The 16,302-nt window shown below is 42.1% G+C and overlaps 1 protein-coding gene across 1 annotated transcript in view; it reads right to left on the reverse strand.

Moving 5' to 3' along the window:
* Positions 1-3: 3 nt before the first annotated feature.
* Positions 4-16,302, reverse strand: part of ppargc1b (peroxisome proliferator-activated receptor gamma, coactivator 1 beta) — an 86,237-nt gene continuing 69,938 nt past the window's right edge. The window contains exons 4-12 of the mRNA XM_060928042.1: positions 14,618-14,731; positions 11,857-12,769; positions 11,713-11,758; positions 11,338-11,393; positions 9,395-9,911; positions 9,240-9,297; positions 7,295-7,413; positions 7,068-7,201; positions 4-3,860 (exon numbers count right to left, since the gene is read on the reverse strand). Coding sequence (XP_060784025.1) covers positions 3,769-3,860; positions 7,068-7,201; positions 7,295-7,413; positions 9,240-9,297; positions 9,395-9,911; positions 11,338-11,393; positions 11,713-11,758; positions 11,857-12,769; positions 14,618-14,731 — 2,049 coding nt within the window. The 3' untranslated portion in view covers positions 4-3,768. The remainder of the gene's footprint in view (positions 3,861-7,067; positions 7,202-7,294; positions 7,414-9,239; positions 9,298-9,394; positions 9,912-11,337; positions 11,394-11,712; positions 11,759-11,856; positions 12,770-14,617; positions 14,732-16,302) is intronic.

The raw sequence follows: 16,302 nt of genomic DNA on the forward strand, positions 1-16,302 counted from the left end.
ACATTATCAGTGTTCATTAGGACTTTTTTTATTGTCTGGAGCCAAATCAATGAATATATATACTATTTTTTTTAACAGTATATGAGGATCAGTTTCTACAGTTTAATAATGTAAACAATCTCAGAAGAGAAATGTATTCAGTTTAAAAGGAAGCCATCTTTTTTCAACTATTTACATGAATTAAAATATAATTTATAACATCAGATAATTTCCACCGTATAGGTAATCTGTGAAACTAGATTTCAACAATTCAAAAATACTGAAATGCATTTGTCTCCATTCTCAAGACATATGAAATCACACAATACAAAGAAAGAAAAAAAAAACACCATTAAAAGACATTCAAGCTAAGTGGCATTTAAATAAAAAAACAAAACAAAACCAAAAAAAACCCACCTCAAAACCAATATATGTAAAAATATAAAATCTTACTAGAAGTATTTACTTTATTCCAAAAAACTACATTAAAAAAGGAAAATCATAGTGAGTTTGATAGTCATTAGATGTAAAGACAAAAAAAATTCAATAGAAATGAAATAAAGAAATCATATGTATGCCCTTTGATGCTGATTTCGTTTCCACCAAACACACAATACTGAAGCAGCAAGACTACAACCATCACTGGCTTCATGGATTCACAAAGACATCAGAGGCTCCGTTTGCTGAGGCTTCAGCACCAAATAAACACAAAACGGGACTGAATTTTGATATTTATGATGATCATGACGTAGAATATCGAAATCTTTTTTGACAATAACTGGCAAATATTTTCCAATATTGCGATATTTTCTGCCCAAGGATGTGACAAGATATAAAATAAAATCTCTTTCCTTACATTTCTTACTGTAGCAATGAAAACACAGATGCATTCGCACGCTTGCTCTCATACACACAAGGGCCAAGCAGACCGGTCATAACATTCACTTATGAGACAGATTCAATGCAGTACTGCACTTTTCCTATACACACATTAAGTATACTTTTTGGTCAAATAGTGATTGCTAAAATGGAGATGTATTGCATTTTAAACAGGGTTCCCTCTGGGAGGTTTTTTTCCCTTTCATTTGGATTATCTTTCTGTACATTCTAGATTGACATTGAAATGTATTGAAGTGCTTTCAAATACTGAATAAATGGTCAAAATTCTATAAGAAATTATATATCTTTTATATATATAGATATATATATATATTTATCTACACCAACACAAATACATATAGATTCATATTTATGTACTCTATATATCTTTTTGTATGGCTGTATTGAAAAAGTTCACTTAAGAAAACAGATTGGACTTTTAAAGGACAGCAGAGATTATTCATAAAAGATTAATAGCTTCCCCCCCCCCATTGGTTTAAGGCTCTCCTGACAGGACTATCTATAAGACCTTCATTTGACCCGTTCAAGTGTCCGACTACCAACCAACAATCTCTCACTTCAGCAGTCCGAGAACGTACACTAGCACACACACACACACACAATCAGAAATCCGAGTTGTATAAGTTCACTACTGCGTGAGAGGGATTTGGTGGCAATATTATACACAACACCCAAAGTCAAGGGAATCATACCCTGCAGATTAATTAGAGTACGACATCGAGGACCAGATCTGATCTTCAAGGTCGCCAAATCATTTTCTGAATCAATCCTTTCGTTCAGGAGAAAGCCTGTCTCGGACAACATGTATTGCATCTTAAATCTGTTTTCTTCAAAGAATTATTTTAATATAGTCATTTTAAAAAAGGAAGGAAAACAGAAAATAGTTCATCAACATCTTCTAAAGGGATACTTTTTACAACAGAGTTGAACTTTTGAAGCCACGTCCCTTTTCGCGCTTCCCTGTATTGCTCAAACTTAAATCCTCACCACACGCTTGCATCATTAATTCACCTTTGCCCTAGTAGACACCCTGACACGCCTGCTTCCGAACACATGAACACATCGCTGTACAACACGTAACCGTACAAGTCATGTTTACATTAGACACAGGGCTATGTACAGATTATATACCTATGTATATATAGATCTATATATAGTCATGTAAACAGCACATTATCCTCCTTCAGTAGTATACATACTAAGAACGAATACTCATTTAGGTTTTTCTTTTAAATGGTGTGGGTGTTATGAAAAGGGTGTACCAACGATTATCTAGGGTCGGCCTAAAAGGCACATCCTGATAGAGTAGCCTTAATGCTGAATAAGGCATGTTAGACTTAGTGTGCACTCGATTAAAGTCAAAGGAGGATTCAAATGATGTAAACATTCAGTTTCCTGGTGTGTTACTGAGGAGGTGATTGGTTAAAACAGGTGAGGCAGGGATCATGCATAAGACACGCGCACACACACACACACACACACACACACTTAAAAGCACATAGCTCCACTATATAGGATCTACAGGATAGAGTCAAAACCCCCATATTAAAAAAAAAAAAAAAAAAAACCACAAAGCAGAGAGGGAGTGTCTCTCAGCTTCATGAAACTGGGGGCTGAGCCCATCCTGGGACCCCGGAAAACAGAGACAGCACACTCAGATAAACGTGGGTACACTTTTACACTCCAAGCACAGACAGAGAACGACTAAGAGTTTAAAATACGAGGCAAGAGCTAGAAAAACCCGAAGACCTTCCCCTATTCAGATAGTAGAGAATAGAAAAACTAAGTACAGAGAGACCATGTGAGAGAGGGAGATGTAAACAACATAGAGATACACTGGTATCTCTCGGGAGAGTAAGTTTTGGAAATAACTTCCTCCCGGATTTCCACGGCCCTTCTCTCTACCCGTAGACACTCATATTATTCCAATGGCTGTTGAGTTGATGGGATGTGTAACTAGCTGATACTGATCAACATTCATATCCTCGAGGGATACGTTCTACTGAGAGTCCAAGATTTCTGGCAGCGTTTTCGAACCTAACGACCATCTTTTTTCCCTTCGTTCTAAATAGGACGCTATGTATCCAAGTACACTGATTGCATACCTAGAACCTGATACACTATGGACTTGACAGGTAAATGTGAATGGTGCACTTATACAGTAGTAGTAGTAGTAGTAGTAGTACAGTAAAGTTGGTCAGGTCTTCGGGCTCCATTGCTTGTTAGATGTGGCAGCCAGCAGCAAGAACCCAGCCTTAGAAGGAGGGGAGAGGCAAGAAAACCACAAGCGCTACCTCGTTTGAGTGCATAGATGAAATAAGGAAGCACTAAAATGACAAAAAAGACAAAGATTTTTTTTCGTTCCTTTTTGATTTGTAAACTCTACGTTGTAAGGAGTTTCTTTTTTTTCTTGGTGGTGGTGGTTGTTGTTTTTTTCCCCCACTTTTTGTTATTGTAGCACACAATTGAACATCCACAAAGTTTTGCTAATATAAAGCAATTATCATTTATATACTTGTACGACAAATTGGTGAAAGTTGCAGTTCCACCGAAAAAGTGACAAAAGGTTACAAAAAACTAAAAAAAAAAAAGCAATGCAACACACATACAGACGTCACAAACGACCAAACGGAGAAAGAGCAAGGGTTTGCTACAGAAAGCCAGGGCCGCTCAGAGGCCACTAGTGTTTGACGTCTACACGCTTCTTTCTGTTGTTGTTTCATGTCTCGGTTTCATCCTCAAGCCTCAGCAGCACTCCAGCCTCAACAAGAAGGTCCGATTTTTTTTTCCCCGATATCAGTGTTCAAAAATGTAAACATGATGTGGAGTCTGGGCTGAGGTTGTGAGGTGGCTCAGGAGTGAGGATTGCTGAGCTGTCAGTAAGGCGTGTCAGCGGTGGAGACTCCTCTGGGCCTCCTTAAGCAAAGTGTCAAAGTCCAGAGCGTCATACTTGCTCTTCACTGGGCCTGGTCCTGCCTCATCTGAACAGCCAAACACAAAGCAGTAGAATATTACTTTACTAAAATTTATGAAGGTTTTGAGTCAAACAGGTCACTGGTAATAAGTCAAAGCAACCAAACTTGGGGCATAATTGAATAATTAGTAATGAAGATCTTTGGATAAGTCACTTTGAAATCGTAATAATACGAGACAACATTTAAAATATAAAACATCAATTAATAGCTCAGCTCCATAAAAGGACACCGTGTGATCAGAGCACGGAGTCTGATTGGGGACCACAAGCCACTCCATGCATACTGACTACAGGCTAAAGCCTAGCATAGTAAAACACAATAATGTCATATTATAGTGTCGTATAATATGGTACAATAATCAAATATACCATGCACTGAGAGACACTGGTAATTATGGATTCTCTGAGATGACTGGCATAGTACTACAACCCTGATTCCAAAAAAGTTGGGACAAAGTACAAATTGTAAATAAAAACGGAATGCAATAATTTACAAATCTCAAAAACTGATATTGTATTCACGATAGAACATAGACAACATATCAAATGTCGAAAGTGAGACATTTTGAAATTTCATGCCAAATATTGGCTCATTTGAAATTTCATGACAGCAACACATCTCAAAAAAGTTGGGACAGGGGCAATAAGAGGCTGGAAAAGTTAAAGGTACAAAAAAGGAACAGCTGGAGGACCAAATTGCAACTCATTAGGTCAATTGGCAATAGGTCATTAACATGACTGGGTATAAAAAGAGCATCTTGGAGTGGCAGCGGCTCTCAGAAGTAAAGATGGGAAGAGGATCACCAATCCCCCTAATTCTGCGCCAACAAATAGTGGAGCAATATCAGAAAGGAGTTCGACAGTGTAAAATTGCAAAGAGTTTGAACATATCATCATCTACAGTGCATAATATCATCAAAAGATTCAGAGAATCTGGAAGAATCTCTGAACGTAAGGGTCAAGGCCGGAAAACCATACTGGGTGCCCGTGATCTTCGGGCCCTTAGACAGCACTGCATCATATACAGGCATGCTTCTGTATTGGAAATCACAAAATGGGCTCAGGAATATTTCCAGAGAACATTATCTGTGAACACAATTCATCGTGCCATCCGCCGTTGCCAGCTAAAACTCTATAGTTCAAAGAAGAAGCCGTATCTAAACATGATCCAGAAGCGCAGACATCTTCTCTGGGCCAAGGCTCATTTAAAATGGACTGTGGCAAAGTGGAAAACTGTTCTGTGGTCAGACGAATCAAAATTTGAAGTTCTTTATGGAAATCAGGGACGCCGTGTCATTCAGACTAAAGAGGAGAAGGACGACCCAAGTTGTTATCAGCGCTCAGTTCAGAAGCCTGCATCTCTGATGGTATGGGGTTGCATTAGTGCGTGTGGCATGGGCAGCTTACACATCTGGAAAGACACCATCAATGCTGAAAGGTATATCCAGGTTCTAGAGCAACATATGCTCCCATCCAGACGACATCTCTTTCAGGGAAGACCTTGCATTTTCCAACATGATAATGCCAAATCACATACGGCATCAATTACAGCATCATGGCTACGTAGAAGAAGGGTCCAAGTACTGAACTGGCCAGCCTGCAGTCCAGATCTTTCACCCGTAGAAAACATTTGGTGCATCATAAAACGGAAGATACGACAAAAAAGACCTAAGACAGTTGAGCAACTAGAATCCTACATTAGACAAGAATGGGTTAACATTCCTATCCCTAAACTTGAGCAACTTGTCTCCTCAGTCCCCAGACGTTTACAGACTGTTGTAAAGAGAAAAGGGGATGTCTCACAGTGGGAAACATGGTCTTGTCCCAACTTTTTTGAGATGTGTTGTTGTCATGAAATTTAAAATCACCTGATTTTTCTCGTTAAATTATACATTTTCTCAGTTTAAACATTTGATATGTCATCTATGTTCTATTCTGAATAAAATATGGAATTTTGAAACTTCCACATCATTGCATTCCGTTTTTATTTACAATTTGTACTTTGTCCCAACTTTTTTGGAATCGGGGTTGTATTTTGTGAGGGGTGCAGCCAGTCACCAAGGAGAACCCGTAATTACCAGTGTCTCTCAGTGCATGGTATACTAAATTTATATCCCCCATCAAAAAATTCCAAACTTAAAGTATTAACGTTTAACTTATGTCTATTAGACTGAATCTCGGCATAAACTCACCGGAGGCAACCATGTTTGTCGTTTATGTCAGAGCGAACTTCGATCTGCACATGTGCAGTGTACCATGCTATCGCCTGCCTCGCTAGGCACGATCATGAGACATAGATCTACACACACAGAAATGCTTGCGGAGCCACAGCTATGACTCGAGTCAGCTGTACAGCTTGAAAATGTGACGTCAGTTCATGGTATATCCAGGATATACCATGACTGACTCACACCACAACCATTTTTTTTTAAATTTCTGATGTCACAAAATACGTTGCTTCGATCAATGGTGGAACTATTTTATGTCACATTTGGCCAATCCCTGCACAGGAATATTTTTGACGAAGGATATAATACAGTATACCTTAGTATAGTACAGTATAATATAGTATAGCATGCTGCTTTTTATTCTATCCACATTCACTGAATATGAGCAATCGCATGCTCTAATTGGCTACTCTACTACTAGGATATCAGCTCATATACCATGAATAGAGAAAAACAAAATGGCGGAGCGTGTTGCTCAACCAACCGAGGACGAAATAAAAACTTTACTCGAAAAAAAAAAACACAAGAAAAAACAACAAAATATGGAATAAAAGTATTTGACGGTAAGAACGTATCTTTTTTTCTATTTTTCAAGAATTATTATTATTATTATTATTATAGCATTTTCCACAAATTGCTACTGTCATTTCACCGGTTTGTTTACATTCTAAGTGGAAATGATTTTGTCCGACATTTTGTACAAAGTTTTTGCAAAAAAACCCAAAAACAAATAAAATGCTCTATTTCGCAAAATCCACTGAATGTGAATATAATTAAACAGTTATTCTACTCAGCCTTGTCATACATGGCTTATAGCTGACTCGGCGCTATCTGCTCATATATGACTTGATTGCATGGAATAACTGTTAAGTATACTTTAGTTTAGCCCAGTATAGTATTGTAAAGTACAGTATAGTGCTTTTTATTATTCAATAATCTCCAGCTCATTCTACATCAGGATTGATATCCACCTCCTCCCATCTTACCCAGATCTATATACCGCTTCCTGCTGAACCTCCGATTGCCACTTCCAGCGTACTGACCCCCAGAGTCATGTCGCCTGTGCTTCTGACTCAGCTCATTCTGATTCTGCCGAAAAGTGATGACTCCGTAACGCTCCCTAAACACACATACACACAGATTAGAACGGTATATTCCTTCACATACCATCACTACTAATCCAAGCAAGAAAATGGTCAGGATTTGAACCTACTCCTTTTCGATGAGCACGCGGCAATCCTCTGGGTCGCCAAAGGCCTTGAAGCGTTTGCGCAGGACAGCCTGTGTGACGCTGCTTGGCAGATTGTGAATGTACAATACTTGGCATTTGTCCTGAAACCCCAGAAGATTACAAGCTATCAATCTCAGAGGTAATTTGGCATACTGTATACTTATATACGAATAGAAGAAATAAAAATCGACAGGAAATGGAAGAGTAATTTTTTTTCACAAGCACTACTGTATATTGTGCTCATGTGCATTCATTTGAGTTGGACATCTCCAAACGATCCATTAACGTACAGTGGTGCTTGAAAGTTTGTGAACCCTTTAGAATTTTCTATATTTCTGCATAAATATGACCTAAAACATCATCAGATTTTCACACAAGTCCTAAAAGTAGATAAAGAGAATCCAGTGAAACAAATGAGACAAAAATATTATACTTGGTCATTTATTTATTGAGGAAAATGATCCAATATTACATATCTGTGAGTTGCAAAAGTATGTGAACCTTTGCTTTCAGTATCTGGTGTGACCCCCTTGTGCAGCAATAACTGCAACTAAACATTTCCAGTAACTGTTGATCAGTCCTGCACACCAGCTTGGAGGAATTTTAGCCCATTCCTCCTTACAGAACAGCTTCAACTCTGGGATGTTGGTGGGTTTCCTCACATGAACTGCTCGCTTCAGGTCCTTCCACAACATTTCGATTGGATTAAGGTCAGGACTTTGACTTGGCCATTCCAAAAATTAACTTTTTTCTTCTTTAACCATTCTTTGGTAGAATGACTTGTGTGCTTAGAGTCGTTGTCTTGCTGCATGACCCACCTTCTCTTGAGATTCAGTTCATGGACAGATGTCCTGACATTTTCCTTTAGAATTCACTGGTATAATTCAGAATTCATTGTTCCATCGATAATGGCAAGCCATCCTGGCCCAAATACAGCAAAACAGGCCCAAACCATGATACTACCACCACCATGTTTCACAGATGGGATAAGGTTCTTATGCTGGAATGCAGTGTTGTCCTTTCTCCAAACATAACACTTCTCATTTAAACCAAAAAGTTATATTTTGGTCTCATCCATCCACAAAACATTTTTTCCAATAGCCTTCTGGCTTGTCCACATGATCTTTAGCAAATGGCAGATGAGCAGCAATGTTCTTTTTGGAGAGCAGTGGCTTTCTCCTTGCAACCCTGCCATGCACACCATTGTTGTTCAGTGTTCTCCTGATGGTGGACTCATGAACATTAACATTAGCCAATGTGAGAGACGCCTTCAGTTGCTTAGAAGTTACCCTGGGGTCCTTTGTGACCTCACTGACTATTACACGCCTTGCTCTTGGAGTGATCTTTGTTGATCGACCACTCCTGGGGAGGGTAACAATGGTCTTGAATTTCCTCCATTTGTACACATTCTGTCTGACTGTGGGTTGGTGGAGTCCAAACTCTTTCGAGATGGTTTTGTAACCTTTTCCAGCCTGATGAGCATCAACAACGCTTTTTCTGAGGTCCTCAGAAATCTCCATTGTTCTTGCCATGATACACTTCCACAAACGTGTGTTGTGAAGATCAGACTTTGATAGATCCCTGTTCTTTAAATAAAACAGGGTGCCCACTCACACCTGATTGTCATCCCATTGATTGAAAACACTTGACTCAAATTTCACCTTCAAATTAACTGCTAATCCTAGAGGTTCACATACTTTTGCAACTCACAGATATGTAATATTGGATCATTTTCCTCAATAAATAAATGACCAAGTCTAATATTTTTGTCTCATTTGTTTAACTGGGTTCTCTTTATCGACTTTTAGGACTTGTGTGAAAATCTGATGATGTTTTAGGTCATATTTATGCAGAAATATAGAAAATTCTAATGGGTTCACAAACTTTCAAGCACCACTGTAGATTATGCAGCCTCAACACTACTTACCCCGTCCTCTTGTCCGTGTGTAGTGTTATTGCTCTGCTTGTCACGGTGGCTCTCACAGCTACAACAATTCAAAGAGAGGAGAGTTAAAGACAGACTAATTTACAGACAGAACAGACAAGGAAAAGCAGGTGGACTTTCAGAGTCCCCACAATTACCTGAGGTTGATCTGATGGCAGGGTGAGGGTGGCTGGCATGAGTCAGGGTACTCAACATCAGCCTCAGGAGTGGGTGAGCAGGCAGGCGAGGGCTGTCCTGTCTCCACAGGTTGGCGTGGGGAGAGGTCTGGGGACAAATCAGCCTGTTGGGTCTCCGTCTCCTCCTGCCTCATTTTCTCGCCCATCTTTTCTGCCCTGTCTTTCTCACCCATCTCCTCCTCTCCCTCCTGGACCTTAGTGTAGCAGATGGGCACTGGGAGGATGGCAGCAATCCTTTTGTGGCTCTCGCCTAAGTTTAGCATGCAGTAGTCATGGTCTCTGTAGGCTCCCTTGATCTGGCTCTCACCCGTCGGGCCCATGCGCTGCAACTGGGCATACAGCTCCGTCTGCTCAGGAAGCTTCCGCAGGTGTGTCCGCGCTGGGCACAAGCCCTTCCCGGGCAGTTCGGCTTTGCCCTCGGGCTTGAAGAGCTCTTCCTCGACAGGTTTGTGAGGCGGAGTTGTGGGTGGGGTGAGTCCTAGAAAATGGGACACACTTGTAAGCCAGTAGAAAATAAAACCAGAGCATCAGCGATGCAGTAACTCACATGGCCGTACCATGAGAAACCAGACTCGTTTATAATTAGCCAAGTTGCTCTTCATGTGAACAATTAGAACAATTTGATCTTCCAAACAAAACGATCCGAATCAAAATCCAGCGAAAACTCAGGGAGGAGTAGCAATTTTCCTGAAAGTTCATTAATTGGCCTAATTAGCAACTTGTTAATGAGAAATCACAAAACCAGGGAGTAGCTTTTGTGCAGATTGATTAGATCTTCCAAACAAAACAATCAGAATCAAAATCCATTGAAAACTCAGGGAGAAGTAACGATTTTTGTGAATCGTGGACGGACAGATGGACGCTGCGTGACAGCAATAGCTCATCACCCTACGACCAGTGAGCTGAAAAAAAAAGGAGACTTCTGAATACTTTAAAAAGAATATTTAGCAATGACTTGTACAAGACGCTGCTCATAAACTTATCGACTTATTGTTTATTAAACGCTGAAACTCATTTAATGCAACAAATTATGATCTTGTACAGATTCATTGACTTTTTTTTTTTTTAATTATAGAGTAAAATCAAGTTAAAGGCACAGACAACAACTTGGGGAAAAGCTAGCTCATGTTAGTTGTTACAAATTGAGCCCCAACCTTCGGTGCACCTCAAAGCCATGTCCCCAAATGCTCTCCTAGGCTACAATGCCTGATGCTTGAATACATTCCATTACATTTAAGCAGACGCTCTTATCCAAAGTGACATACAATGAGCGCGCACACACCCTTGCCTGGGGAGGAGTTCAGGAGTGGGTGCCTTGCTCAAGGGCACTTGAGCCATAGATTTCCTTGTCGGTCCTGGGAATTGAACCCAAGGCTGCTTCTCTAACCTTTAGGCCATGGCTGAATACTGTTGCAAGAAGTGGAGTTTGGATGAAAGTGATTGGATGAATGGTGGTCGTCCATGTCATTAATAATTTTTTTCTGCTATTTACAGAGCCTGGGGCAGAACAGAAACTCGTTTTTCCCTCAGAGATGATGTTTTATTGAGATCTGTCAGAATGTGAGGACAAGTTCATCAAATAATCCAAAAGTCTATGTTCTGACTAAACCCACCTTTAATGGCTGAAATGGCTTGCAATGTTTGGAGATAGACAACTTCATGACAAGTCTACAATGAACGCTGGGAATAATTCTGACTCTCAGGTGTAAACCAGCACCGTGCTATTTGCTAAGTACGGTAAATGTCACCGTCAGTCTAACCTCGTGGCTCTGATGTAATGGAAGACTCCGCTTCATTTTTCATTCAGTCGACTACCTTCCCAAGCACATAGCTAATCCTGGGAGTACATGGCTTCCCATGGCATGGGTTGGAATTTACACGGTGGTTCGAGAGCGTGACATTACCTGCCGTGCCGCACAGTTCCATGCAGAGAGTCTGCTCAAAGGGCCTGCTTGGATCTCTGATCATGACAAAGAGAGAGGGAACGATCAATGGCTTGAAGACTTTATAACAAGGAGAACAGCATGAGCAAGTCTGAACTGCCAATTAAAACAAAAGTGCCAAGCATTTCTGAACGATCTGTGTCACTTCGGATCACAGTAACAATCTATAATTAGCAAAACAAACTGGCTCCGAGTCTAGAAAGACACTATTGGACATTAAAGGTGTAGCATCACAATGTGTCTCCCAGACGTCACTTGGGAGGCGTCCAGAAACTTTCAAAAGCCTTTCGGCTTGGGCCAGTTCCAATTCTACACCAGAGTTAGGAGAATACACACCCTGTGGATTTAGGAGTCAGCGTCAGACAAAGGTAGGCACGCTTATCTGCAATCAGAGAAACAGAACAGAAAGACATCCTCAGTCCTCAGTTATTATTCAGTTAGCTGGCTGTCAAAGTTCCTGACCTAGTCTTTCTCTCTTACCGTCATTACAGCAGAGGTTTGGGGTTTCAGGGTTCTTCTGGGAGTCTGCTTTCTCAATGCTGTCTTCAGCCGGGGAATCCATGGCAGGGTGGTGTATTGAGCTCTCCTCCTCACTGGAGTGGCCACTCGAACGTGGTCTTTTTGCAAATCGGCTTGGGAAGGAGGCTAAGCGGCGAGAGCGTCGCACCGAAAACGAGCCCTCGTCTATTTCAGGGCATTTTGGCCGCTTGGCAGCCACCTGAGAGCCTTCAATGACACTTGTGTCTTTGTGCTCAGCTTTGGGTCGGGCTGCGGTGGTCCTGCTGTAGCTATACGGGGGGCTGTGCAGTCTGTACGGCTTGCTCACATCAAAGGAAGCGACAGCCTCCAGCAGCTCCTTAAGCAGGGAGTGCGCTTTAGTTTCTCGGCGCCGTACAAAAGGAATCTTGGGCTTCGATCCTTTATTGGTGCTGCTGCTGCTGGAGAGCATGGTGGGTTGGGTGGCAGGTTTAGGACAACTGGGGGTAGCAATACGAGAGATTGCAGGGTTCTCGGGCTTGGTCTTGCGTATTACATGTTCACGCTCCTTGCGGTCCCAGTTGGCCTGCTTACGTGATGGGACACAGTACGTGTGCATGTAGCGGATGAGCTCCACCACAGAGTGACGCTCTTTCTCTGACGGGAACTGAGGTTCAAGAGGCGCAGTGCACATGGTGCTCTCCACCTCACTGCTGGATGAAGACTCCTCTTCCTCTTCATCCTCTCTGTCCTCATCCTCCGAGTCACTGTCCTCATCTTCCTCCTCCTCGGTATCAGCTGTAGGTGTGTCCTCGGTGTTTGCCTCCTGGGTGAGGTGGCGGTGCAGCTCAGTGCAGAGATGACCCACAGGCCTGAACGCTTGTGGCTTCCTCTCCACTGTGCATGCTCTGTCCCTCTGTAAAGAAACCCAAGGAATGAGAGATTAGATTTGCTAACATTAAAAAAAAAAACAAAGCCCTTCCCATGCCACAAGGCACATTGGGTGGCGCCAATCTCCATTTCAGTAGCCCTCGGCCTCTCGCCTATTACATAACTAGGGTTACAGTGGGGGGGCTAGTCTTCGAGTAACTGCAAGAGTTTGACTCCCTACTCACATTTATATTGCGGCATGCCTCGCCAGATGGCAGTCAAGTCAAGTCAAAGTCCCTTCCACGCAGGATCTGGTCTTCCCAGGCAGTCTCCTGTCCCAGTACTAACCAGCTCTTTGAGGCGCATGGGTGCGGCGCCGATCTCCGTTTCCATAGCCCTCAGCCTCTTGCCTATACAGCTAGGGCTACAGTGGGGGCTAGTCTTTTACCCCTTTTCCACCAAATCAGTTCCAGGGCTGGTTCGGAGCCAGTGCTGGTGCTGGTTCACAACTCGTTCAACTTGCGAGCCAGCTGAGAACCAGTATGCTTTTCCATAGCTCGCGGTGCTAAGGGAAGCCACGTCATTACGACGCTGTATACGTCAGTTACGTCGCTACGTTTGCATAAACCTTGGCGCGAATATCGAAGCAAAAACAACACAGAAGAAGCAGCAGCAACAACAACAACAACAACAATAATAATGGATGACTTCGCGTTTCTACAGCTTCTGCTTCTCGTCGCTTAAAAATGGCGATCTTTCGCGGTCTTGTTATTGTTGTTGGTCTTAACAACTCTGCCCCCCCCGCTGACGTAAGCGGTTCTTTCCTCTGGCCCAGCAGAGAGTTGGTGCTAGCCTGGAACCGTTTTTTTCTGGCCCCAGAGCCAGTTCTTTGTCGATGGAAACAGAAAACCCGGTTCCAAACTAAGCACTGGCCCCGAACCAGCCCTGGAACTGCTTTGGTGGAAAAGGGGCATTTGAGTAACTGCAAGAGTTTGACTCCCTACTCACATCTATATTGCGGCATGCCTCGCCAGATGGCAGTAGGTACCATTTTTATGATGGTCTTTGGTATGACCCAACCGCAAGTAGAACTCATGATCTCCTGGTCAAGAAGTGGACACGCTAACCACTAGGCCAACTCATGGTATAACTTCCTAACATTACCGAGTAGCAAGCTCGGAGACTGCACTGGCAATCTCCCTCTGTGACGTCAGCATGGCACACAACTGCTAGCTTCTGGCAGCAGTAATGAAAATACACCACCAGCCAACAAATTAGCACTAGCATGACTAAGTACATTGCACATATCTCAATAAGAAGATATCTACTGTGCTTCAGGGTGGAGGTTTTAAGCTTTTAAGGCATATAAAGAACACAACCCAACATAAACTCTGCACGTCAGTAAAAAACCGATCTTTCATTCTTCCAAACAATTTATTTTCTCAGACTTTTTCTTCATCTCCCTCATACTCTGTGATTATAGGCTAAAGTTGGAAACATGCTCTGAGAAGCTAGATGGTGAATCAGGCTTTATGTAAGGTCTTAGTTTGAAGCAGGGCTGCCCTTTAACCCTCCAGTAGCCATGGCTTTTCTATGACAGATGGCCACAGTCAGCGCTAATTCTGCACTCTCCTTGGCAGAGCTACAACACATCAAAGCACAGACATGCAACACAACGTGACTTGCTAATTCCAAGCAACACCAGTTTATTTCATTCTCTTCACACACAGGCGCAAGCCAGTCAAGCATTCGTGTGATGGCAGGAATATGCCATTACAGCACAGACAGTGCTGCTTAATGCATAGTGGCTCTGCTGATGCTAGCATTCCCAGACACAATTTTGTTTCATGTGCGTTAGGTTTGTGTTTTTTTGCCGCAAAGATGCTCAGCTGACCTTCAGAAGAGGACGGGTACACTTGAGTTGCTGAGCCTTACTAAGCACACTGTTCAATCTGTTTGAGTCCAGACCCACAGGCACATTTGGGGGGGACAGCAGGAGCTTTTTCAGCTGTAGACAGGAAAGAAGAGAAAGAGCAAGAGAGAGAGAGAGAGAGAGAGAGAGAGAGAGGGACAACTAATTAGCAGGCATGCCACTCTATCTGTCCATGCAACACATCACATGAAACGTTCACTGCTTTGATTCCTGCCAAAGAATCACAAACACAATATCAGAATGCAGGTAGCATAGAGACAGCGAAATGTCAAACAGCAATGCTAATTTCAAGCTATACTGGGCATCGCTGCTGTGTTGGAGGACTTTGTTTCATCACTAAAACACAACACTGCATAAGAATGAATAGCTGACAAATCTGCTCGTGGCACCAATCCCCCCCCCCCCCGAGATGCCCTGGTGCAAGAGCCAAGGGAGAAAAACATGTGAGAGAGAGAGAGAGAGAGATGAAAGACTGTTTCTTCTGCTTTCTGAGGGAGTAACCTGGGATCTGGGATGTGCGTCAATGATGAAACCAGCAGGGAAAATCTCTCTAAGCTTGAGGTAGTGTGTTAGTTTGGCAGGTTTTCAGAGTCTACTGAAGGAAGTGAAGGGGTACCGACTGCTTCCATTGCACTATACAAAACACCACTGGCACACCAGGACCATCTACTCCATGAAAACATGTGCTTGGCTCCCTCCCTCCCCATGGTGCCCAGAGGTCTTCAATGTGGCCCTTGTTTCCTACACAGACGGGCCTCATTGAGCTGGCTGAAGCACACTGACAGCACGAGCCACCAGAGGGTGCTCTAAAACTTTCTGGAATTAGACAGCTGCCCAGACATAATAAGCTATAAAGCTGTCTGAGGAGGCACAAGAAGCAGGAAGAAGCCTCCATTAGCTAGAAGTCTGACCAGATAGAAATACACCTGTCTAGACCATAATGTTAGGGGAGAGCTGGGTTTGCTTTTTGCATCTTTATGATATAGATAGAAATAATCCTTCACCATTTCGGCCACAAATTACACTGTAAGAACAACTATACAGTGTACATTCTGAACAGTGTCTATTTTTACTTCTGTTCACGGTTGTAAGTATCGTTTAACAATCATATTAAAATGCGAAGGTCAATTCTACTTCCATGTATTCATCTTAATCCTTCTATGTTAAGTGTCATATATGGAAGGTTAGTTCATTAAAATTCATACATGTATTCTGACAGTCTTGAATAACATTTCAGTGTATGTTCTAGGTGGCAAAACTTTTACATTTCTTCAAAAAAGTCAGACAAAGCCATAATGCTGGAAGGATTATTTTCAATATGTTGTTCTATTGCAATGTGCTTTATGTATATATTTCTATCCACATTCACTGGATATGAGCAACCGTGCGCTCTGATTGGTTACTCTACTACTAGGCTATCAGCTCATATACCGTGAGTAGAGAAAAACAAAATGGTGGAACGCGTTGCTGAACCAACCGAGGACGAAATGAAAACTCTACTCGAAAACAAACCCCCCAAAAATACAAAAAAAGGCAACAAAATATGGAATAAAAGTATTTGATGGTAAGAACGTATCTTTTTTTCTTTTTCAGGAATTATTATAGCATTTTTCACAAATTGCTACTGTCATTTCGCCGGTTTGTTT

This window comes from Neoarius graeffei, chromosome 8, assembly GCF_027579695.1.
Source record: "Neoarius graeffei isolate fNeoGra1 chromosome 8, fNeoGra1.pri, whole genome shotgun sequence".
NCBI classification, from domain to species: domain Eukaryota; kingdom Metazoa; phylum Chordata; class Actinopteri; order Siluriformes; family Ariidae; genus Neoarius; species Neoarius graeffei.